At 49.7% G+C, this 25,138-nt stretch overlaps 1 protein-coding gene across 1 annotated transcript in view; it reads right to left on the bottom strand.

Moving 5' to 3' along the window:
* LOC114855469 (dedicator of cytokinesis protein 3-like) overlaps nt 1-25,138 on the bottom strand; it is a 32,887-nt gene that overhangs the window by 1,379 nt on the left and 6,370 nt on the right. The window contains exons 2-13 of the mRNA XM_041070865.2: nt 17,064-17,147; nt 15,720-15,760; nt 12,396-12,451; nt 10,220-10,316; nt 4,821-4,969; nt 4,256-4,340; nt 3,001-3,042; nt 2,260-2,411; nt 1,077-1,158; nt 800-860; nt 584-731; nt 62-182 (exon numbers count right to left, since the gene is read on the bottom strand). Of these exons, the coding sequence (XP_040926799.2) occupies nt 62-182; nt 584-731; nt 800-860; nt 1,077-1,158; nt 2,260-2,411; nt 3,001-3,042; nt 4,256-4,340; nt 4,821-4,969; nt 10,220-10,316; nt 12,396-12,451; nt 15,720-15,760; nt 17,064-17,147 (1,118 nt within the window). The remainder of the gene's footprint in view (nt 1-61; nt 183-583; nt 732-799; nt 861-1,076; nt 1,159-2,259; nt 2,412-3,000; nt 3,043-4,255; nt 4,341-4,820; nt 4,970-10,219; nt 10,317-12,395; nt 12,452-15,719; nt 15,761-17,063; nt 17,148-25,138) is intronic.

A 25,138-nucleotide genomic window follows, 5' to 3' on the forward strand; every position in this document is an offset into this window, starting at 1 on the left:
GGGCATTACAATACGATGGTTGTCAGTCCTCCAGGTCATCACAGTGTTACAACACACACACACACACACACACACACACACCCTGGGTCGTACCGTAGTTGGTGCTGGGAGCCGTGTACTTGGTGCTGGACTTGCGGATGATGTTCTCGTGGATCTGGTACCACTCGTTCTCGTTGTTACACCTGGAGACACAGACACTTAAATGACTCAGCTGATCAAACTGTGGACAATCTGAGTAGATCATGTGGAATAGTGTATGTGGCTGATTTAGGGGCCCAGACACAGCAGCCCGGCTCTGCACGGGTTCTGGTTCATATTGGACCAGCGCCGCACCGCGGGGATCCAGAAGGCTCAGAGATCTGAGCCAGGACCCGTCCCTCGTGTCTGGTGTCAGTGTGTGTGTTGTCATTTCTGTTGTGTTTCAAGCCCAGGTTTAAATGGAGTAAACAGATGATGGAGACGTTCTAGCTGCACTGAGATGAAGCTGAGGAGGACGTTTCCATGGCGACGTGAAAGGACAATAAGAACTGTGCTCATTATATAAATTCAGCCTCTGAACCTTTTTGTGTATTCTCTTTCTTACGTGTAAACCTTGAGGCTGAAGTCCTTCTCCTCCTTCAGCTCCGCGATGGTCTGCAGCACGTCGCTCATGGCCAGAACAGCGCAGCCGTACGGCCGGCGGTACTGGACCTGAGGCGGGCCCTTCTTACTGTCGTTCAGCAGCATGCGACCTGCAACAGGAACCGACGTCACACAGAGAGCAGCAGCACACAGCTGCCGAGGATCGGGGCAGTCCTACCGGTTCTGATGACCTGGGACACGATGTACAAGTCTCGCTTCATGTCTTTGTTGCTCAGGTCCTGCAGAACCCAAGAGGAGGAAGAAACCCAGTCAGCTGAGTGAATGCTGCGTTTAATGACTAAAAACCAACATGAGCCTGTGATCTGTGGCAGATGCAGCAGGGACAATGATGAATGTCCTGCTGGGTCCAAACGGGCCCAGCGTGGTTCGGTCCACATCCACCTTTCGGCTGCAGAGGGGCGAAGGTTCTGGTACAGGGGGCAGTGTGGTCGTACCGTGAACAGAGCACAGAGCCGGTCCACCTTCTCCGGGTTCCTCGGGCCTCCGTTCTTGTTCAGTCTCACCATGAACTTCTCACTAGAAAACCCAACAATAAAGATGAGGTCTCGGGTCTAGGCTCAGATGAGTCTGGTCTCAAAGTCCTGGAACCAAAACACCTGCAGGTCAACGTGGCCTCAGCCCGACTGAGGCGAGGCGCTGCTGGGACCGCTCGGCTCCAGCTCGTTGTGTGGACGAGAGCCGTTGGTACCGACTTCCAGGAAAATACTGAACCTCATTATAGAAATAGCTTTTATTTATCTACACAACAAGAGCAGCGAGTGCAGACAAAGTGCAACAACTGTGTCCGACTCTGAACTAAACCAGTCACACAACAGAGGAGAATAAATGTGTTTCTGCACAGTCAGTAGGAGATGCTTCAGTCAAAGCTCAGGTCCTCTGTGGTTTATGGCATCACACACACACACACGCACACACACACACACGCACACGCACACACGCACACGCACGCATGCACACACACACACACACACACACACACACACACTACAGCTGCAGCTGATGACCACACTCCCCTTTTGCTCATAATGTGGTTAGTTCATGTCTAATACACTGGTGAGACTGGAGCAGAGCAGCCTCCTCTCTCGCCCACAGAGACCGAGGCTTCTGGACCCGCTGAGGTTCTGACTGTAGAGGACGGTCCCAGCGTTCTGGGTTCCTCTGCTACTTCCTGTTACCTGAGCCCCTGACATTCGACTCCAATGCTGAGTCCGACCGCACACAGGCCAAGGTCAAACATGGAGGACTGGGACTGAGAGGCAGAATGAGCTGCATCAACATTATGCTGTGTAACAGTGAGGCCACATTTAGTGAAGCTCCACTAATAAATAATTCATGGGCATTTAGAACAGTGGGGTCATGTTTTATTCAGTGCAGCTGCGGTTTGTTCCACATTATGAAGCTGTTACATAAGAGACGAGCTGCAGAGAGAGAGAGCAGGAGGACGAGGGCAGAGAGGGTCAAAGGTCACAGCGGTGACCAGTCAGAGGCGGCGCCGTCCGCTCTGAACCAGCTTTTCTGAACTCAGACTGCAGCTACTGCGACTTTAACCTTTTTATTTTCGCTGTTACAGAGGTTCGATCTGCTGCTGAATGTTGAAAGGGTTTCACGTGAAGTCACCTGATGGTCTTCGCCTCCCTCAGGTCGTACAGAGAGAAGAAGATGTCCGTGTCCTCCCCGATGCTGCTGTAGGTGAAGCTCTTCAGGTTGACCAGCAGGTGGTGTGGGACTGGAACCCTGCAGGGCTCCGCGTGTCTGCGGATGCTGTCGCCCTGGCAACCAGCGGGACAACCATCAGGTTAGCAGTATTACTAAGTATTACTAAGTATTACTGCAGTATGAGGCAGTACTACTACGTGGTACTGTGGTTGCTCTAGTATTGCTCAGTATGTGGTAGTACTACCCTGTGGTACTGCAGTAGCTGTAGTATTACTTGGTATGTGGTAGTATTACTCAGTATGTGGTAGTACTACCCTGTGGTACTGCAGTAGCTGTAGTATTACTCAGTATGTGGTAGTAGTACCCTGTGGTACTGCAGTAGCTGTAGTATTACTTGGTATGTGGTAGTATTACTCAATTTGTGGTAGTACTACCCTGTGGCACTGCAGTAGCTGTAGTATTACTTGGTATGTGGTAGTACTACTCAATATGTGGTAGTACTACCCTGTGGTACTGCAGTAGCTGTAGTATTACTCAGTATGTGGTAGTAGTACCCTGTGGCACTGCAGTAGCTGTAGTATTACTCGGTATGTGGTAGTATTACTCAGTATGTGGTAGTACTACCCCCTGGTATTGCAGTAGCTGTAGTATTACTCAACATGTGGTAGTACTACCCTGTGGTACTGCAGTAGCTGTAGTTACCTGCGTGCTGCTCTGCTGGACGCTGTGTCTGCTGGACAGATGCTGCAGGAGACACAAACACAGAGTTGATGGTTTTCTCTCTTGTCTCATTTCCTTCCTTGTTTCCTCACCTCGTTGCCTATTGTCCACTTGTTTCCTTGTTCCCTTTCCTTTAACTTCTAACCTAACTTTTCAGCTCATGTATTTATTGGTTTTCGCTCATCTCCTCTTTAGTCTCCTTGCTTCCTCTCCTCGCTTCCTCCGCTCATTACCTTCTTTGTTCCTACTAACGTTCCTTCATTTTTTATCACCTTCCTTTTATCCACTTTCTTTCCTCCCCTCAGTCCTTATCGTCCTTGTTTCCTCGCCTCCTTCTCTGACCTCTCCTCTCCTTCCCTTTAGGCTTCATCCCTTCATCCATTCTCTAATGAAAATGCACCAATGCCTGAGAGACGGATTACTACGACTGCTCTCTGTAAATCTCTGAGACGAGACGTGAAAACCTGTTTGAACTGAAGTGAAAACATCTGAAAGTCAACAGGAGCCGGTTCCTGAATGGAGCCATGATGGAACCAGACGTTTCAGCTGCTGAAGGGAACCTGTCCCACTAACCTTCATGGGAACTGGGTCGTAAAAACACCCCTTGGACGAGAAGTTAAAAAGTTCTGTGAGCAGCTAATAAACTTCTAGTAACACGTGACGTCTGCAGGGAAACGTTCTGCACGTTCTGTAACGTTCTAACAAAGGTGTTTAACCTGTGTTCTCCATTTCTTCTTTTCTCTCATCCTGTCTCCAGATCAGTCTCTAGGCAACAGAACAAAGGGATCACTGCAACCACCTCAGCTATTTAAAGCCGGACTGATGCAAGAACATCTCTTACTGAGACGGAACGGCCCAGAATCCTCAGAACACCGACATTCAGCCTGAAACAGCCACAGAAACCACGTTCACCATCTGACGTGGAAACAGGAGAAACGGGAGGATCCGACCCGTTTATTCATTACTGAACATTACCGCGGGTTTAAAATCTGCAGCGTGCTGATTACTGCTCCAGCTGCTGGAATCAGACATCAGTGTCAGATAGAAAAGCAAAGCTGCCACCAGCTGTGATCAGCACAAATCCCAGCTGTCACAGTGAAACCAAGACTTAAACCCACAGCCACTCACAAAATCCCCTGTGGGTCAGAACCCGGCCCAGTCTCTGCTGCAGCTGCTGTGGACCTTGTGACCTCTGTTCAATAAGCAGACGTTCTAGCGCTCAGCGTGAAGTTCCTACCATCTTGTAAAGATCCGAAACGCTGATCCGGTCCTCGTCCACCGTCTCAAACTCTTTTCTTGGCACCAGATCCAGACCCAGATGTCTGAAGAGAGAAAAAACAAAGTGAGTGAGCCTGGTCCAGATCCAGAGCAGGTCCAGTTCTTATGGTGACCTGTGTTTGTGGGTCCCGGGCCTTAGAAAGGTTCTGGATGTTGTCAAAGTGGTGAAAACCTTATTTTCCGTGTGAAAGAGGAACCAAGACGTTCCTGTCTGGACTCAGAGGCAGGAAACAGTTTTTAGTTCTGACCCGTGGGCAGGTCACCACACAGGTCAGGTGAATGAGGAACATTCACAATAAACTATCAATACGTAAACATGATGTGATTTATCTGAGACACAAAGTCCAGTTTTTCCTCAGAGGTGAATGTCTCTCATGTTCCGTTAGTCCACGTTTTTACCGTCTGACGTGATTCATCATCCAGCTGATAAAAACACCACAGACAGACGCTTTCGCGGTGATGATACACTTCTGTCCACAGACGAACCACAGCGGCTCCGTGGTTCTGTAGTGTGTGTCACTCACTCGTTGCCCCAGTCCAGGCGGACGGTGATGTGTCTCTTGACGTCTCGGCTCTGGTCCTGCGTCAGGTGACCCGACAGGAGCTGCCTCCTCAGGTCCATCAGCTCCAGCATCACGTGGCGAACCTTGTAGAACAGATCGACCTTGTGTTTCTGTGGGAGACAGAGATGAGTCATCATGAAGGAGAACGGGTTCAGAGCTCATCACACCTGACCCACAGAACCTGCTGCCACTGGATCAGCAGAACACAAGCAGCAGCCGGTTCCTGTAGTTTGTTTTGTTGTTAAAGTCTAATTCACCGCAGACCTTCAGCAGAGGTTTAATGTTGGCAGGTCCTTCATACGTAGAAATGAGTCTGCACAGAGAAGGTGACATCACTGGACCACGCCAGAACTGGACCACATCCAGAACTGGACCCAGCTTCACTTCCTCACATTCACAGTCCTTTTACGTCAGGATCACAGCAAACTGACAATTAATCAGAAACACTCAATTCTCATTTTACTACATTAAATAGTTGTATTAGGTCCTTAAACAAAGGAATGCAGTGACAATGATCCATCCATCCATCTTCCATACTGTACCTATCTCTATCCTATCTCAGCTGGCTGTGGGCGAGGTGCAACCTGGACAGGTCGCCAGCCCATCGCAGTGCGGTGACACTGATATGAAACTAAATACAAACATCATAAATGCTGTTAATGATTCATGCAAGTTGTCCAGTTACCATTAATGAGGGAATCCTCGCTCTCCATGGCACCGACAACCGAGCAATTAGCCCCAGTTAATCGAGTTAAAACCATTAGAACTTTTAGCAAACAGAGTTGTGCTTCAGAAGGACTTCAGCTGTTGCCAGGCAACAGGAGTCATGCACAGCAGCTTCCTCAGCATCTATTTAGCATCTGCCTTGGAGAGGACGCCCAGTGGGCTCAGACGCTAAAGCTTCAGATTCACACTCAGCAAGAGTTCATATTAACATTCTGCACCAACGCGTGGCCCTAACGATGCAGCGACATCCTTTAGAGTGAAAGCTTCTAGTGCTGAAATCACCAGAGCAGCAGGAGCTTGACGTTAGTCTGTCGAGTATCTACAGAAATGTGAACCTGATCATGGGAAAGTTTCTGCACCGTGACGGCAGTAAAGGTCAGTGGTAAGATAAGATATGCTTTGGCTTGATAGCTAGCTGGTTAGCAGGTTAGCTGGTTACAGTAGTTGGCTAGCAGGCTAGCTGGTTAGCAGGTAGCTTGCTAGCAGGTTAGCAGGCTAGATGGCTAGCAGGCTAGCTGGTTAGCAGGTAGCTAGTAGGTTTGCTGGCTAGCCGGTTAGTTGGCTGGCAGGCTAGCTGGCTAGCTGGTTAGCAGGTTAGCTGGCTAGCAGATTAGCAGGCTAGCTGGCTAGCAGGTAGCTTGCTAGCAGCTTAGCAGGTTAGCAGGCTAGCTGGCCACACCAGAGCCGCCTGTTGGCTTTTGCGTGTTCACCGTCGTACAGGAGCACAGATACAGATGCTTTAGGATCAAACCACACTGTGTGTGGTGCAGACAGTGGAACCTGCTGCTGGACTGTGTGGATGCTCCTCTCTCCCTCCCTGCCTCCCCCTCCGTGCTTCTCTCCCTCCCTAACCTTACCTCCCTGCTAAAGCCAGGCTGAATAATCAAACCTTCACATCCTGTGGGAACGGACACAAACATGTCAACACTTTTAACGTTGGTATCGCTGCAGCGCCATAAAAAAAGCTCGAGCTCGTCTCTGATGATGACGCTCTTTGAAGCTATAGCTGGATTTTCTGAGCAGCTTCATTTCAATGAAGCAAAACAAAACCTGTTGACGCATCGCAGCGTTTTTGCTGGAAGATAAAGGCCTGAGGCCTAAAGGCAGCGTCAGGTGGGATCTGTCCATCGCCGCTTGGTGTCCAAGCTGTGGGGCAGGGACCAGCGTGTGGTCACCAGGGAGCGTCACAGCTGGGCAGTGACGTGATGTCTGACAGCTCTGGTATCTGAGGGCACGCGCTTCCATTAGCAACATTCTGCTGCTGCTTCACACCAACAAAGCAGAAAAATACATGGTTTGACCTGAGGCTTCACTTGGTTTCACTGGGACCTGAGGCAAGGCAAGAACTAGTTTAAACCCAACTCCGAGAACAGCGTCTTCAGTCGCTGTAGACAAGAAGAAAAGGATGAATGATGCCAGTTCAGAGTGTGTGCCTGTACCCAGAATGCACGGAGGCCTGGAACCAGGCGTATCCATGAGACACGGACCTAACCACACAAACATCCACGTCTCTCCAGTTTCACCTTTAGTAACTGAGTCCAGGTGAGATTGGTTCCGCAGCGTTTACAGGGAGAAGCTGCTAACATTTACTCAGCTCTGCAGCACGAGAACATTAAACTTGATCAGGTTCATCCAGCTCAGCCGTGACAACCACACCTCATGTTGCTGCGTCTGAACGTCTGACACGTTTTAATGTGAATGAGTCCTGGGGGTGATCTGTGTGGTTAACTTCAACAGGAAGCGAGTCCACCTGGCGCCGCTGGAATCAGAGGGGACCTCAGTGTCTCTGATCCATTAGCAGACGTCCTGCTTCCTTTTCACGCCTGTCAAAGTAGCTGCTGCGTTGTCAAACACCACAAACACCGTCATCAGGGACCAGGAACACAGAGCGGCTCAGCTCTCCTGGTGCTTTACCTGCTTCCACAGGTAAATCTGAGCCAGAGGCCGGAAACCACAGCAGAGCCTCCATGTGTGCTCTGCTCCAAAACCAGAACAGAACATTAGGACACTGATGTGACGTTAAAGCACCTGGAGCCAAAGTCAGATGACCTTATGAGAAGCAAAACAATCAAGGAACCTTTGCTTCTGGATGCTAAACGTCGCTCCTATAGGACCAGGAAGGAGTCCACGCTCAGGACACACGTCAGACACCCGTCCGTCAGTCACCCGTCCGTCAGACACCTGTCCGTCAGTCACCTGTCCATCAGTCACCTGTCCATCAAACACCTGTCCATCAGACACCTGTCCGTCAGACACCTGTCCGTCAGTCACCTGTCCATCAGTCACCTGTCCATCAGTCACCTGTCCATCAAACACCTGTCCATCAGACACCTGTCCGTCAAACACCTGTCCGTCAAACACCTGTGTATCAGACACCTGTCCATCAAACACCTGTCCGTCAAACACCTGTCCGTCAGTCACCTGTCTGTTTAAACTTCATCATTAATAATAATGCTTTAACATCTTATAAGTTTTACACTGATAATAATGAAACATTTGCTGTATGCCATCATTATGACCTTGTTACCGTGGCAACGATGGCTGACTCACCATGAAAAAAGACATGACACTGCATTTAGAGAAGCCAACAGATCACAGACACACGAGCAAACAACAACTGAACTCACGTAGGAACAAGGCCACATCGCCCGCCTGCCTGCCTGTTCACCGTTTGTCCTATCTCAGCGAGCGACTGAGGCTGTTTCCAGCTGACAGGATGATGAATCCACTCACTAGTGTCCTGCTCTTCCTCCCGTCTTTCTCTCATCTCTCCTCTTCCATCAACTGAACAGACCCGTTGGGCCGATGAGACCGTCTGTCAGGCAGCGCCCCTCAGCGAGTGCTCCTCTGTGTCGAAGCCCTGCTCAGCCTCGCTCCGTCTTCCTCTGACCTGCTCACCACCTTCCTCATCCTCTCTCTCTCCCACCCACAGGCCGGTCTGCAGCTCTCAGCTCCTCTACACAGCGAGGTGCCGGTTCTAAAGATACACACACTCCATGACCGGAGCCAATGCGCTTCCTCTTTATCGGTTCTCAGCTTGTATCTCCAAGTTCAAGGCTCCATGAGGCCTGTTGCTCCTACAGTACCAGAGTCCTACCACAGTTCTACCAGAGTCCTACCCGAGTCCTACCACAGTTCTACCTGAGTCCTACCACAGTTCTACCAGAGTCCTACCCGAGTCCTACCACAGTTCTACCAGAGTCCTACCAGAGTCCTACCACAGTTCTACCTGAGTCCTACCCGAGTCCTACCACAGTTCTACCTGAGTCCTACCACAGTCCTACCAGAGTCCTGCCAGAGTGCTTCTTCTCTGTGCTGATGCTAAGCTGCCATTAGGCACCAGAGGCATCACTGTGCTTCCAGTCAGAGTCTCTGAGCTTATTGGACTTTGTCTTCGAGCTTTGTTGAGGTTTCCGTGTGTCTCACTTCTCAACATCCTCCTTCCAGAACCATGAAGTGCAGCCTTCAGACAGCGAAGGCTCCACAACCAGTTAAACCAGCAGCTGCATCAACCGTGTTTTACCCGGTCTCCCCCAGCAGTGAGTGTCTGTGTCGGACTCAGAAAATGTCAAGTTTAAGAGACATGAAGGATGAATCTCATCCTCCACCTCCTCTGCTCCACTCTGACTCTTCGTCTCTTTATCCGTCTTTGCTCAGTCAGTTGTCAACACTCTCTCTTACTTGCTCGCTCGTCCCGCCCACACACACACAAGCTGCTTTTACTTCAGCATGTAAGGAGACAACATGAAGAGAAGTATGATGAAATCTGCATTTGTGCCACACACACACACACACACACACACACACACACACACACACACACACACACACACACACACACACACACACACACACACACACACACACACACACACACACACACACACACAGGGGGATGCAGGGCTCCAGGAAGCCTGTGTCTTTGTATGTTGCCTGCATCAGTGTGTGTTTTTGTGTTGACCTCTCTGTCCTGCTGCAATTGTCACCTCTGCAACTTACAAACATCCATTTGTGCGTGCGTGCGTGCGTGCGTGCGTGCGTGCGTGCGTGCGTGCGTGCGTGCGTGCGTGCGTGCGTGGACAGAAACCTACAGATGCCTGAGCTCCACACTCGCCCACGCACAGTGGAGCTCCCACGGCTCCATTTGACTCTAATATGAGGTCTGTCAGGATGGAAACACACAATATGTCACAGTGAACCAGACAAAAACAGTTTCATCTTTCATTTCCTCAACTTTGGCAGTGAGCAAAAACAAAAGTCTGTTAAGTCTGAATAAAAGCATGACAGGACACGATGAAGACGAGCGAGGAAAATCAGTCTGAGAGAAGACAGCAGGCAGACGATGTCTGAATCCACATCACAGCTCTGAGTCAGAGTCAGGAGACAGTCACTGAATCCACACATGGGCACAGGAAGTGGACAAAAGAAGAAGAAAAGGGAGGAGGCAAAGAAGAAGAAGAACAAGAAGAACAAGAAGAACAAGAAGAACAAGAACAAGAACAAGAACAAGAACAAGAACAAGAACAAGAAGAACAAGAACAAGAACAAGAACCAGAACAAGAAGAAGCATCCAAACACCCTCAAAGGAAGCAGAACCTGAACAGAACCTCGTTGAACACAGGACGGATTCTTACCACATAGAGCTGCTTCCACAGCGGCGCCCACTCCTGCAGCGTGGACGTCACCTCGGTAACGATGGGGTCCTCCAGAGGAACCACGGCCTCGTGTGGCCTGTACACACAAACAGCCCGTGTATTAACCATGGACACACACATGTAGAAAATGATGCCCGTTCAGACTGTTTGCCTGTACCCAGAATGCACAGGGGCCTGGGTACAGGCGTCCACGGGGTTCCACGGGTTCCGTTGCCTGCAGTCAACGGATCCAAGGGTTCTGTTCACGCCTCCTGTCCTTCCTTTACTTTGTCTCCACGCTGCTCGTCTCCTGACTGAACTGAAGCTGGATTAACTCACGTCAAAGCTGAGAGATTTCACCCATAGTAGTTCCACCAGTTTCTCCTCCTCCTTCTTGCTGTTTCACTTCTTATCTCTTCTATTGCTTTTTCTACTTCCTCCTCCCTTTCTCCTCTCCTCCACCTCTCCCCATCTCCTCACCCTCTCCTCTCGTCTCCTCTCCTCCACCTCTTCCTCCCCTTCTCCTCTCCTCCCCTCCAAACCCCCTCTCCTCTCCTCCTCCTTTCCTTCTCCTCCTCTTCCACCAGTCTCTTCTCATCAGAATCCTAATTCTTTAACAGCAGTGTTTTATTCTGTCCGTTCTCACTCTCCAGGGAGGCACAGCAGCGCATCTCAGCTTCCAGCTTCTCTTAAACTCATGTTTAATTCGGCCTTCGGCTGTTTGACACAGTTTGACATTTGTCATTTAGCTGCAGATCTTTGTGCTTTTGCCAGCAGGAACCCGAGGACTTCACTCTTACTCCTGTGTGTTGTCTTGTTCCAAAACTCACACACCCTTCTATGGTGAATGAGCTGAACAGACTGAATGAGGAGATCAGTCAGCGTCAGCGGCTGCTCGGCTCATTAAGGCTCATGCGTTCATCCAGAGGAGTAGGTGTTCGCTCTCGTTAGAGATGAAACATTACAGACAACGAATCCAACGAATTGTCCAGCTGCCTAGACAGTGAAAGCTGAATGTTCATTCATTCATTCATTCATTCATTCATTCATTCATTCATTCATTCATTCATACACGAGCAGGAGTTTAGGGGGGTCATCTCTGACTTTGTGAGTTGGTGTAAGAACAACAACCTAATCCTTATCACCAGCAAAACAAAAGAGCTTGTTCTGGACTTCAGGAGGTCACCTTCACCACACACACTCATTTAAATACCTGGGCGTTCACCTCAACAATAAACTGGACTGGTCCAACAGCACAGTCTGTATAAAAAAGTGGCCTCCAGCTGCTGAGGAGACTGAGGTCCTGTGGTGTGAGCAGACAGCTGCTAAGGACTTATGACACTGTGGTGGCCTCAGTGGTCCTGAGCCTCATGTCTGCTGCTGAGATGCTGCTGCACCAGCTTCTCCAGTCGCCTCCTGACCAGCTTCTCCAGTCGCTTCCTGACCAGCTTCTCCAGTTACTTTCTGACCAGCTTCCCCAGTCGCCTCCTGTCTGCTGCTGAGATGCTGCTGCACCAGAGTCATAGACGGTCTTTAGGAGTGGTCCCTGCACTCCAAAAGACCTCAGTCTCCTTAACAGATAGAGTCTGCTGTGTCCTTTTTTATACATAATATTTATAATGGCAACATTTGCTGAAATGAACGTGGGGTCAAAGGTCACTGATAACACACTCCTGGTTCAAACACGGTGACGTATATTCACGGATCCTTAGCTTTTTGTTTTTGTGTCTGATGGAACGAGCTCGTCTGTAGCTTCCTCTGCTCCATCCTCCTGTTAAACAGACTTTCCCTCTTTGCCCTGTGGGTCTGTATGAAACAGTAAATTCACTAATTCCAATTAATTTACCATCTCTGCCTTTAATTAAAAAATATACAAATTGTGTCATGTTGTGTAGCTTTGATTTATCTGATATAAAGAACATTTTTACAATCATTATGCAAATGTATTACTCTGAAACTTGGAAGGAAACAAGCAGGTTTGTCTAAAAACATCGGATCCCAACAGAAAACCAGATTTCATCAAATTAGGAGTGTAGAGAGAGACAGAGGGAGAGAGAGAGAGAGAGAGAGAGAGAGAGAGAGAGAGAGAGAGAGAGAGAGAGAGGGCCAATGGAACTTAGAGTACTTTAGTATAAGTATAAGTATAAGTATTGCATGAGGACACATCATCACTTACCCTCGGTTGGTGACAACGGCTTTCTTCAGGTGGATGTAGCTGGTGGGGAAAACTCCCTGAAGAGAGAGAGAGACAAAGAGAGAGAGAGAGAGAGAGAGAGAGAGAGAGAGAGACAGAGAGATAGAGAGGTCTTAGCTCTTCTCGCCTCCTGGTCCCTCGTGTCTTTACTTCATTTGTGTGTATGTGTGTGTGTCACGATCAGACCAAGAACCAGGATCAGACCAGGATCAGACAAGTAACCGGGATCAAACCTAGAACCAGGATCAAACCAAGATCCAGTAACCAGGATCAAACCTAGAACTAGGATCAGAGATAAAACCAGGATCAGACCAAAAACCAGGATCAGACCAAAAACCAGGATCAGACCAGGATCAAACCAGGATCTAGGAACCAGGATCAGACCAAGAACCAGGATCAAACCAGTATCAGACCAAGAACCAGGTTCGAACAAGTAACCAGGATCAAACCTAGAACCAGGATCAAACCAAGATCCAGTAACTGGAATCAGACCAAGATCCAGTAACCAGGATCAGACCAAGAACCAGGATCAGACAAGTAACTGGGATCAAACCTAGAACCAGGATCAGACCTAAAACCAGGATCAGACCAAGAACCAGGATCAGACCAGGATCTAGGAACCAGGATCAAACCAGGATCATACCAGGATCTAGGAGCCAGAATCAGACCAAGAACCAGGATCAAACCAGAATCATACCATGATCTAGGAGCCAGGATCAGACCAAGAACCAGGATCAAACAGAGAACCAGGATCAAATAAGTAACCAGGATCAAACACAGAACCAAGATCAGACCAAGAACCAGGAGCCCCTGGTGGCCCCTCCGTGGCATCTTCCCAGCCATCTATAGCCCACCATGGCCCCTGGTGGCCCCTCTATGGCTCCTCCATAGCATTGATAAGCAACCATGGCCCCTTTGTGGCTCATCCAGTTGCTGGAGAACCTCTTACCTACACAGCCCCTGTATTAAAGATCCATCAACTTCAAATTTATCAAGTCCTCTGTCTTACCTAGACAGCTTCTTCTCCATAGTTATTATTGAGTTAACCTCAATAATTAACTCTTCCAAGTCGTCCACTTGTCTTTTAGATCCAGTCCCAACCAGATTACACAAAGAAGTTCTACCTTTAATCAGCTCGCCCATATTATATCAAATCAACCAATCTTTACATTTAGACTATGTACCACAGGCTTTTAAGGTGGCTGTGGTCAAACCTCCATTGAAAAAACCTACTCTCGACCCTGGAGAACTAGCCAACTATAGGCCCATTTCAAATTTACCCTTTATCTCTAAGATTCTTGAAAAAATCGTGGCTAAACAATTATCTGACCACCTGAGTGGGAATAACCTGTACGAAGATTTTCAGTCAGGATTTAGAAAATATCATAGCACAAAAACAGCTCTAGTTAGAGTCACTAATGATCTTCTCTTAGCTTCAGACAATGGTCTAGTTTCTATCCTTGTCCTGTTAGATCTTAGTGCTGCATTTGATACAATTGATCACAACATTCTATTACAGAGACTAGAACATAGAATCGGGATTAAAGGAACAGCACTGGGTGGTTTAAATCCTATTTGTGGAACAGATTCCAGTTTGTTCATGTTAGTGATAAATTCTATGAATTTTCATTGTTCGCAGATGATACTCAGCTATATCTGTCCTTGGAGCCAAATGAAACAAATCAACTAGTCAAAATTCAGGGTTGTTTAAAAGACAGGAATCCTGGATGTCCCAAAACTTCCTTCAACTACATTCAGTTAAAACCAAGGTTCTTATTATTGGCCCTAAAAATCACAGAGACACTGTTGAGTCAGATAGGTACTTTAGATGACATAAATTAGCTTCATATTCTGCTGTGAGGAACCTTGGTTTCATCTCTGACCAGGATCTCTTTTTTTCATTATACATTAAACAAATTCTTTTAAACTTTCTTCATAGAAATATAACTAAAATCAGAAGCATCCTCTCTCAGAGCGATGCAGAGAAACTGATCCATGCATTTGTTACCTCTAGGCTGGAATAATGTAACTTAAGCCTACAGCTTATTCAAATGCTGCAGCCAGAGTCCTGAGAGGACTTAGAAAGAGAGATCACATTTCTCCTACATTAGCTTCTCTGCACTGGCTGCCTGTAAAATGTAGGGTAAAAGTTTAAATTCTCCTACTCACCTACATAGTACTCAATGATAAAGCGCCTTCTTAAAGACCTCATAGTTCCTAATGCTCCCATCATCACTTTGTTATCAGTGCGATGGGCTACTTGTGGTTCCTACAGTAGAGTGTTTAAATGTAGAACGGGGGGCAGAGCTTTTAACTCCAAGCTCCTCTCCTCTGGAACCAGCTCCCTCTTCCGGTTTGAGAAGCTGACACACTCTCCACCTTTAAGACCAGGCTTAAAACCTTCCTTTTGGATAAAGCTTATAGTTAGAGATGGTTCAGGTCACTGGCAATGATTGTTAGTCACAGGAACCATCTCTTAGTTAAGCTGCAATAGACATAGACTGCTGGGGGACTTAATTTATACACTGAGATCCTCTGTTTCCTTCTACCTCTTCTGTCCAATAACCTCCCATCATTGTTCTATGTTCAACTAACCTTGTCTTTGTCTCTCCAGTAGTTGTGCTTCTCCCCTGCTCTCTCTCTCTCCCCCACTCTGTTCTCACCTACAGGTATCATTGGACTCAGGGCTGCGTGTCTGTGATGGGCAGCTGTGGATCCAACCATCCTGCCTGTGCTCTGTTTGTTGTTGTCGTTGTGCTTTTCTCTCTCTCCCTCCCTTCACCCCAACTGGTCAAGGCAGATGTCCGCCCACATCCAGCCTTTTTCTGCTGGAGGTTTCTCAGCAGAACCTCTCCTCTCCACTGATGCTGTTAAATTGTAATTATGACAATTAAAGGCTTGCTGTATGTGGGACTTGTTGGGTTTAGTTTTGTATGGTCTTAAACCTTACCTTGTAAAGTGCCTTGAGATAACTTTCTTGTGATTTGGTACTATATAAATAAAATAAAATAAAATTGAATTGAATTGAATTGAATTGAATTGAATTGAATTGAATTGAATTGAATTGAATTGAATTGAATTGAATTGAATTGAATTGATCACTCAATGGAACCAAATTCATCCAGTTTCAATAAGCAGGAACCACTGAACACGGAACTTCCAACCCCTAAGTTTTAGTTTAATTCTCTTTCTCTTCATTTACCATCGTCAACTAGATGAAGCTGGTGTTGGCAAAGAGTCAACGAGTGAGGAAGCAGCAGAAGGTTCATGTGTTTCCTGGTTAAACCAAACCACAGCAGGTCTTACCTTGATGCTGGGCTTCCGTGTTGAGAATCCTCTGAACCATCCTGGAAGACAACAACAGCAGTGAGCATTAACCAACCCCCACGGAGTCAAGATACGGCCGTCGGCCTGGAAAAGGTCCATGCTGCTGGGTTATGTGTGTCTGCTCAGCGCCACCTACAAACAATGAAGATGACTGACGTGGAGGAAGCAGCCAACGTCTCAGTCTGTGACATCAGCCTCTTTAGTGTTTGTGTGGAGGTAAATCCTCAGCTTCTATTGGTTGGTCTGAAATGAGCGGCTCCTACGGTTCTGTCCTGTTCTGATTAAGAGCTCAGATGAAGATGCGGTGGTAAAAGGCTGTGTCAGGCTGGATTCCTCATTTTAACTGCCATCTAATCTGCTTACACAATTACAAGAACCCATGTCTGCGCCACTGCCTGTGATTTGAAGCCTAATTGGCTGGTTAATTAATAACCAATCAGGAGTCATCCATCAGCGCACGTTTGCTCCCCAGACTCTCGTCTATATAATAATCATCAGGACGGCATCAGGCAAACACTGAACGTGTGAGCCAGGATACAGCCTCGATCACTGCCCAAACATTTAATAAAAGCACAGTAAAGGCTTCAATGGTTGCCATGGCAACAGCCTCACAACAGCGTCTGTTTGTTTCTGGTGACCTCGTGTTCACTGACACGGGGGCAGAAGCTAAGCTGAGCTGAGCCAGAACCGCTCTCTGACCCAGAATCAGCCTTATCGAAGGGAAGGCAACTCAGCCTCTGGTTAAACTTTACATACGTAAGTTGTTTTGTGATGGTGGGATTGGTTCACATTGACAGACCTTCCCCATCGCCCGTCTCCCTGGACAGTCAGCTGATGCTGATTTTAAACACTCATCTGACTGGGCCGGTTCCGCCCCTGGCTTTGGACCCGTGGACCCTGACCAGCTGAGGAAGCACACCCTCTCTCATTCCCTCAAACCTGGAGCTCACTAATGACTCAGCTCTGCTCCGGGCTGTGTCTGAGCTCATTATGGGATGGAACTACGAAGGCAGCAGAACTTGGTTCATAGTTTGTATTAGTGACAGCTTTAATGTGGAGCTTTTCCCTGAGGGAGAGACCATGACTCACTGGAGCAAACAGTAGCAGGAGTAGTAAACGGAGCAGCGATGCTATAATAAAGGGAATAAAGGGACTATTGAAGCAGTTGGTTCCTGTCTGGATAATTAAGACGAAGAGTCCAGTTAATTAGGCCAACTGAACCAGCTAAACCAGCTAAACCAACTAGACCAAGCAGCAGCATCTGCAACCCTGTGGTGATTGTGCAGCAGCACAGACCTTCATCCTCCAGCAGTCATCTCTTACCTTCACATTTCTCCAGAATCTGCACAGTCTCTCCCACTTCCAGAGCCAAAGCCTGCGTCACGGAGCCCCGGAAGCTGCAGATCACTGTGGAGGAACAGAGGGAGACATGAGACACGAGAGGAAGGTGAGGGAGCGCCGACAGCTGTGGTTGTGAGCCTTGTGATGCTAACGCCGCTGATGCTAACGCCGCTGATGCTAACGCCGCTGATGCTAACGCCGCTGATGCTAACGCTGCTAATGCTAATGCCACTGATGGCTGCACCAGGTGACACCGGGCCAGTCAATGCAAACTGGCTCGACTTCTCTCCGAGTCTCTCCGAGCAGAGGTTCTGGAGCGCGACCTGTTCAGAACAGTTTGACACATTATGGACGGAACCACAGAACCCGGATCAATCATTTCCTCTGGTGACGCTTCTGTTGGACTCATCAGCTGCCTTCACTCCGTTCTGCTGTCAGCAGAGCGAAGCTGGGTCCACTGTTGACCGACCCGCGGGTCACACCTACGGTTTTGGTGCTTTTACTATTTGAACAGCTCTACTGGTTAGCCTCCGGCGGCAGCGTGCGGCCTCCGGCGGCAGCGTGCGGCCTCCGGCGGCAGCGTGCGGCCTCCGGCGGCAGCGTGCGGCCTCCGGCGGCAGCGTGCGGCCTCCGGCGGCGGCGAGGACGAGCTGCTGACGCCAGGAGGTTCACGTCTGACGTGTCACCATGTGTGTGTCACCTCCTCCTCCTCCTCCTCCCTCTCCTCCACCTCCTCCTCTTCCTCCTCCTTCTCCCCATTTTCCTCCCCCTCCTCCTCCTCCTCTTCCTCCACCTCCTCCTCTTCTTCCTCCTCCTTCGGTATCGGAGTCTGTCACTCTCTCCATGTGCTTCTTGCTTTCACTGGTTCACAACTGCTCGCCGTCACTCGTCAGACTGTTCTGTTTTCTGCTCTGAGCTCAAACACATTTGCTCAGACTCAGGTTGAAGATCAGGTTGTTTTACTCACATCATTAACCCAGAAAAAGGACAAGTGACCAAATAAATCCACAACCAGGCACCCAGTCGCAGTCTGTGGTTTCCAGCAGGGTGTTGTCACGTCTTACTGGACCTGATGCCGCAGAAAACAGGAAATATTGATGAATGTTGTGTTTATATCCCAGATTAAGTTTAATCCTGGGCTGAATATAGTTCTGGCCCGGCTCTAATCGCTGAAGCATATTTTTATTACAGTGTATTTCTAGCTGGAGGCCGGCGGCTCTCCTGTTCTGCCTCTCACAGATGAGACACAAGGATTATTGTTCCATCCGCCGCTATTGGCATTTAGTTTATCCAGCGCGTTGGGTCAATAGTCGGACACATGACTCACATCTGTGTGCAAACACTGGAGACGGTTCTAATGGTTCAGTCTGTGAATGACTCACATCTGACAACTTCATTAAATGGAAGCTGCTCCACAGATCGTAAACATGGACATTAATCAGGTTGTTGCTCAGAATGTTGAAAAGGGTTCATGTCACCTTTACAGCAGCTCCACAGGGAGCGAGGAGACTTTCTCCTCATCAGTGAGCAGATGCTGGAGCATCGAGTCGGCAGCACGGAGGAACGTCAACGTCACCAACGCTTCACCAGCCGAATCACCAGCGAATCAGAGTCTAGCGGTTAGAAGCGGGTGAGACGCTCCGTTACAGTGACTGGTGTCTCTATCTGTACCTAATGTACAGGCTTCTCCTCTGGTGTCGGCTGGTTCTGGTCAAATTAGCAGCAGAACGACGGGGGAGGAGCAGATGTGACGACCCCCTGAAGCTGCCTGGACCCACAGCGACCTGAGCCCAGCAGCGTGAAGCCGACAGGGGGCCGGCGGCACCACCAACACAGGGTCGGACCTGATCCAAGAGCCTCAGAGAACACGACGAACGCACCACAAAAAGTCTGAACACGCAGAGACTAAAGAGGCCTGATTCCTCCTAACGCCCGTTAGGCTCCATTCTGAGGAGCTTGTACTCATGTTTCATACATTAGGCTGCATGTGGCTGCTTAGGAACCGATTACGCTGGATTCAGCTGTTAGTCAGCAAGTGGGAACCCGCCGGTGGAACGCAGCCTTCAGAACCTCGGATGAGTCACCTGACGCCTGCGGCCTCGGACCTGCTCTCGGCTCCGGGCCGAGTCCAGTCGCTGCTGCTGAGAGATTAGCAGCCAAAGAGGAGACAGAATGCTGCTCACACGCGTTTCTCTATTTACATGTGCAGGTTCCTGGGAGACGTTTCCACCGACCTGCTGGAAGACAGAGCGTAAGGAACACGCCTGAAAACGAAGGACTGGAGACAGGGGCTTGCAAACGCCTCAGAGGCAGAACCAGGATCTGACGGATCGACCGGGACAGCAGAGACCAAACAGAGGAGACGAGGAGAGCGGAGATGGAGTCAAACTCAGACCAGAGCAGCCACAGGATGGAAGCAGCAAAGTAACGAGTGGCTCCGACAGCACCAGACGACACAGAACCGTCTCTGCCTCGCTGTGGCCCCACATCTGGGACCGGAACCAGATGTTTATGCTGCTGCGTTTCAGTCAACATCACGTTTACAGGTCCAGAACCACCAGGTTCAGTTCTAGCAGGCCTCGGATCAGGATGGGATCAGTCAGACCAAACCTTCAGAGGCACCTGTGGTTCATAAAGTAACGACCTTCACAAAGACTCAACACGTTCTCCTGTTAGTTTACTTCCAGTCTGTGCTTCCTGCTATCGTGTAACTGGGTCAAAGGCCTCCTGTTCCCCTTCAGGCTCAGAACCTCTGAGCAGAGCGTCTGTTAGTTTATCATCTGTCTGACAAACAGCTCTGTCAAAGTAAAAGAGGAGACGTTGCCTGTGACTCATCCCAGGCTCCAAACATTCAGCGCTCACACATTTACAGACCAAACAACTGATGGATCCACGTCGGTACTTTTTTACACCTGAGGTCCGACTCCGTCTGACACCAGAGCTTCTCCAACCTGAGGCCAGTGACACCTCAGCGCCGCCGGTTCTGAGGGACGACGATCCGTTCCTGCACATTAGATCACAACGATTCCACCGAGAACGGAGCTGCTTCCTGTGGCTCTCAGCAAATATCACAGCATTCACAAATTAGACACAAGTGGGTCATGAGTGTTCAGCGTGGACTCATTTCCAGCAGGAATGTGATGCTCTGGGCATCGGCTCACGCACATGATTACACTCATCGCTCTGATTACAGTCCTGCAAACGAGTGCACAGATGCACAAACCCTCCATTTTCTGGCCCAGTGCTACAGGCAACAACACGTAAACACAACACGCTCCTGTGAGTTCATGCAGAAAGTCGCCTGTTCCTTCAGACACAAACACGTGACCGGGTTCTGTGTTTGTGTCTCTGAGCATCATTTGACGCGACTGAACAAAGACACAGCAGCCGTCAGCGTGAAGCAGATACGAACCAAGGCAAGGATGTGGTTTCAGGTCAGTCACACAACTGATCCAGCTCTGACTGACTTTAGGATGGACTCACATTCAGCCTCCAGCAGGTTTGTCTCTTCACTGGGGCGAAAAAATACAGAAATAGCAGATGGCTTGAAAATCTGAGGCACAGGAGGAGAAGGAACAGATGGACAGATGTCTGATGGAAACAGGTACGGAGGAGAGCAGGGATCAGCAACAGGAAGTGAAAGAAGGGACGCGAAGGCTGTTTCATGACAAATGAGTCAGATTCTACAGCACATGAAGACAGAAAACAACATGTACCGAGATAATAAGTCCTACAGGACGAGGGAACGCTGGCGCAAGGATGAAAGTGTTTCCTGGATGTGAGGCTGGAGGAGCGATGGAGGCGTCTGGTGATGGAGGCCTGAGCCCACAGAACATGATATGCAGAGACAACATCACTGGAATTAGATGTCAGAGGGACTGGAGGGGGCAGATGAAGGGGAGGGAAGGAGCACAGATCAGCAAGAGGGAAGGAGCGGATCGGATGAACCACCAACACCATCAGTGGAGGAGGGGGCGGCACCATTAAGGCCGTGGCTCACAGTAAAACACAGGATCAAATCCGTCTCAGAAGCTCACAGAAGCTTTTATCTTCTATCAGCTGATGTGGACAGAGCAGCAGAGGAAGAGAGACGCCATGAAACGTGAGCAGAGAAGAAGAGGGCGTGAGGTCGGGGGGGGGGATCACTGTAAACAGAGCAGGCTCCAAATATTAATCCTCTCAGCAAAAAGAGAAAAACAACCATAACAGAAAAACAGAAAGGAAGCTGCAGCGGATCACAACAAGGACGACGTGGTCTCAACCAGCACCGCTCAGGTTCTGTCAGGATGAAGCCGGTTCAGAGTCTGAAGCATCACCGTCCACATCATCAGAGAGCGTGAGTGTGTGTCTATGTTCAGAAACACACCTGGTGCAACAACAGCAAACGGTGAACTCAGTGTGTGTGTGTGTGTGTGTGTGTGTGTGTGTGTGTGTGTGTGTGTGTGTGTGTGTGTGTGTGTGTGTGTGGAGGAGGAGGACGGGTGATGATGATTTGATGATTGACATTGAAATATGAAATGGTTTCATAATCTCTGAGCCAGACAGAGGCTGGAGGACGAGGTCAATCCCAATTCACACAAGAACAACTAATGAAATTTGGTCGGAAATAAAAAAACAAAAAACAAAGATGGACTGAAACATCACTGCCTGAAATAAACAGGCACAGAAAGATGAAGATAGAAGAAGATAGAGGACGAAGAAGAGGACAGAAAAAGACCTGACACTAATCGAAAGTAATGAAAACGAAGAAGAGAATCACTGAGCTGAAGAACACGGATCCGTGGAGAGAAGGTTCCGTCCAACAGGCCGAGGCAGCGCTGGCGACGCCTCCTGCTGAGGCTTTAGCTGCAGGAGCTCCACATCTAAAGCACCAACTCAATGGAAGTAGTTCACGTCAGGACACTTTGGCCTCATTAATACTGAGATTCATGCAGCACGGCTCCACAGAACTTCTATTATGCATGAAGCTCACAGGGACAGACAGACGCCTCCTACACCTCCATACGTCCTCAGCACAGACGCTGGATGGAGCTGATCTGAACGCAGCTGAAGAAGCATGAGGCCAGAAGGGTGAGAGCAGAAGGGTGAGAGCAGAAGGGTGAGAGCAGAAGGGTGAGGCCAGAAGGGTGAGGCCAGAAGGGTAAGGCCAGAAGGGTGAGAGCAGAAGGGTGAGGCCAGAAGGGTGAGTCCAGAAGGGTGAGAGCAGAAGGGTGAGGCTAGAAGGGTGAGAGCAGAAGGGTGAGAGCAGAAGGGTGAGTCCAGAAGGGTGAGAGCAGAAGGGTGAGAGCAGAAGGGTGAGTCCAGAAGGGTGAGAGCAGAAGGGTGAGGCTAGAAGGGTGAGAGCAGAAGGGTGAGAGCAGAAGGGTGAGTCCAGAAGGGTGAGAGCAGAAGGGTGAGAGCAGAAGGGTGAGTCCAGAAGGGTGAGAGCAGAAGGGTGAGGCAGAAGGGTGAGTCCAGAAGGGTGAGTTCAGAAGGGTGAGTCCAGAAGGGTGAGAGCAGAAGGGTGAGGCTAGAAGGGTGAGAGCAGAAGGGTGAGAGCAGAAGGGTGAGTCCAGAAGGGTGAGTCCAGAAGGGTGAGTCCAGAAGGGTGAGAGCAGAAGGGTGAGAGCAGAAGGGTGAGTCCAGAAGGGTGAGAGCAGAAGGGTGAGAGCAGAAGGGTGAGTCCAGAAGGGTGAGGCCAGAAGGGTGAGTCCAGAAGGGTGAGTTCAGAAGGGTGAGTCCAGAAGGGTGAGAGCAGAAAGGGTGAAGCAGAAGGGTGAGTCCAGAAGGGTGAGAGCAGAAGGGTGAGAGCAGAAGGGTGAGGCCAGAAGGGTGAGAGCAGAAGGGTGAGAGCAGAAGGGTGAGGCCAGAAGGGTGAGTCCAGAAGGGTGAGTCCAGAAGGGTGAGAGCAGAAGGGTGAGGCCAGAAGGGTGAGTCCAGAAGGGTGAGAGCAGAAGGGTGAGAGCAGAAGGGTGAGTCCAGAAGGGTAAATCCAGAAGGGTGAGAGCAGAAGGGTGAGTCCAGAAGGGTAAATCCAGAAGGGTGAGAGCAGAAGGGTGAGTCCAGAAGAGTGAGTCCAGAAGGGTGAGAGCAGAAGGGTGAGGCCAGAAGGGTGAGTCCAGAAGGGTGAGTCCAGAAGGGTGAGAGCAGAAGGGTGAGAGCCGAAGGGTGAGGCCAGAAGGGTGAGAGCAGATGGGTAGGGCCAGAAGGGTGAGTCCAGAAGGGTGAGTCCAGAAGGGTGAGTCCAGAAGGGTGAGTCCAGAAGGGTGAGTCCAGAAGGGTGAGAGCAGAAGGGTGAGTCCAGAAGGGTGAGAGCAGAAGGGTGAGTCCAGAAGGGTGAGGCCAGAAGGGTGAGAGCAGAAGGGTTAGTCCAGAAGGGTGAGTCAAGAAGGGTGAGTCCAGAAGGGTGAGTCAAGAAGGGTGAGAGCAGAAGGGTGAGAGCAGAAGGGTGAGTCCAGAAGGGTGAGGCCAGAAGGGTGAGTCCAGAAGGGTGAGTCAAGAAGGGTGAGAGCAGAACGGTGAGAGCAGAAGGGTGAGTCCAGAAGGGTGAGAGCAGAAGGGTGAGTCCAGAAGGGTGAGTCAAGAAGGGTGAGAGCAGAAGGGTGAGAGCAGAAGGGTGAGTCTTTTAGCCCACAAACCTCAGAACACCCGACACAAAGCAGACGGGAACAGGAAGCAGCGCCTGCTGACGTCTGTCATGCGTCTCAGCATTGATGAGCATTGATAATAAAATAACAGCTGGGGGTCTGAGGTCTCAACACTCTGCTTCCTGTTTGAGTCCAGTCTGTTGGGCCGTCGCTGCAGACTGAGTCCATGTAATTAGTCTGACTCATGATGATTGATTCACTTTTGCTTTTAACTAGAAACCAATTTTCTGTGTTGAAAAGCATCCAACTCAACGAGCAGCGAAACTTTAGACTGACTGGATTTAATCACTGCGCGTATAAATGATTAACGTTGTTCACATCGCTGCCCTTCAACCACCAGGCAGCACACAGAAGGATCAGGAGCTGAGGATCAGCCGGGCCCACTGAAGCAGGACACACAGAACCGAGCCGACAATCAGCCGACACGGACGAAACGGGTGAATGTTGGTTCAGAGATGTGCGATGAACGTAGTGATGTAACGATGAGCGGAGCCTTGAGCTGTTGTCAATCAAACACTCTGATATTCATCATTTTAGTCGACTGGAGCATCTGACCTCTGACCTGATGTGGGTCAGGTGGTGTGAACACCTTACGTTGAAGGAATCACCTGCGTGTGTGATGGAGGACAGAGCTCCACGTGAAGCCGCTTCAGTCGAGGCTTCGTTGCTTCAGTCGAGGCTTCAATCGAGGCTTCAGTCGGGCTTCGCCGCTTCAGTCGAGGCTTCAATCGAGGCTTCAGTGGAGGCTTTGCTCCTTCAGTCGAGGCTTCAGTCGAGGCTTCAGTCGAGGCTTCAGTCGAGGCTTCAGTCGAGGTTCATTGCTTCAGTCGAGACTTCGCTCCTTCAGTCGAGACTTCGCTCCTTCAGTCGAGACTTCGCTCCTTCAGTCGAGGCTTCAATCAAGGCTTCAGTCGAGGCTTCAGTCAAGGCTTCGTTGCTTCAGTCGAGGCTTCAGTCGAGGCTTCAGTCGAGGTTCATTGCTTCAGTCGAGACTTCGCTCCTTCAGTCGAGACTTCGCTCCTTCAGTCGAGGCTTCAGTCGAGGCTTCAGTCGAGGCTTCAATCGAGGCTTCAGTCGAGGCTTCAGTCAAGGCTTCGTTGCTTCAGTCGAGGCTTCAGTCGAGGCTTCAGTCGAGGCTTCAGTCGAGGCTTCAGTCGAGGCTTCAGTCAAGGCTTCGTTGCTTCAGTCGAGGCTTCAGTCGAGGCTTCAGTCGAGGCTTTGCCTGTCAAAGAGCCTGACGCAGCCGTCGGAGCGGTGCTGGTCCAGCTGGGCGCCCGCGGCGCTTCAATCATTCATCAGCTTCTACATTTGCCGGCTACTGCAACCCAGAGCGGCGCCGCCGTCTGCTCCATTTGGGTCAGAGCGAAGCCGCTGTTACATAAGCAGCAGACGAGCGCTGGGTGGACGCACGCAGGGGAACTCCTCAGCTCT

The sequence above is a fragment of the Betta splendens genome, chromosome 5 (assembly GCF_900634795.4).
Source record: "Betta splendens chromosome 5, fBetSpl5.4, whole genome shotgun sequence".
NCBI classification, from domain to species: Eukaryota; Metazoa; Chordata; class Actinopteri; order Anabantiformes; family Osphronemidae; genus Betta; species Betta splendens.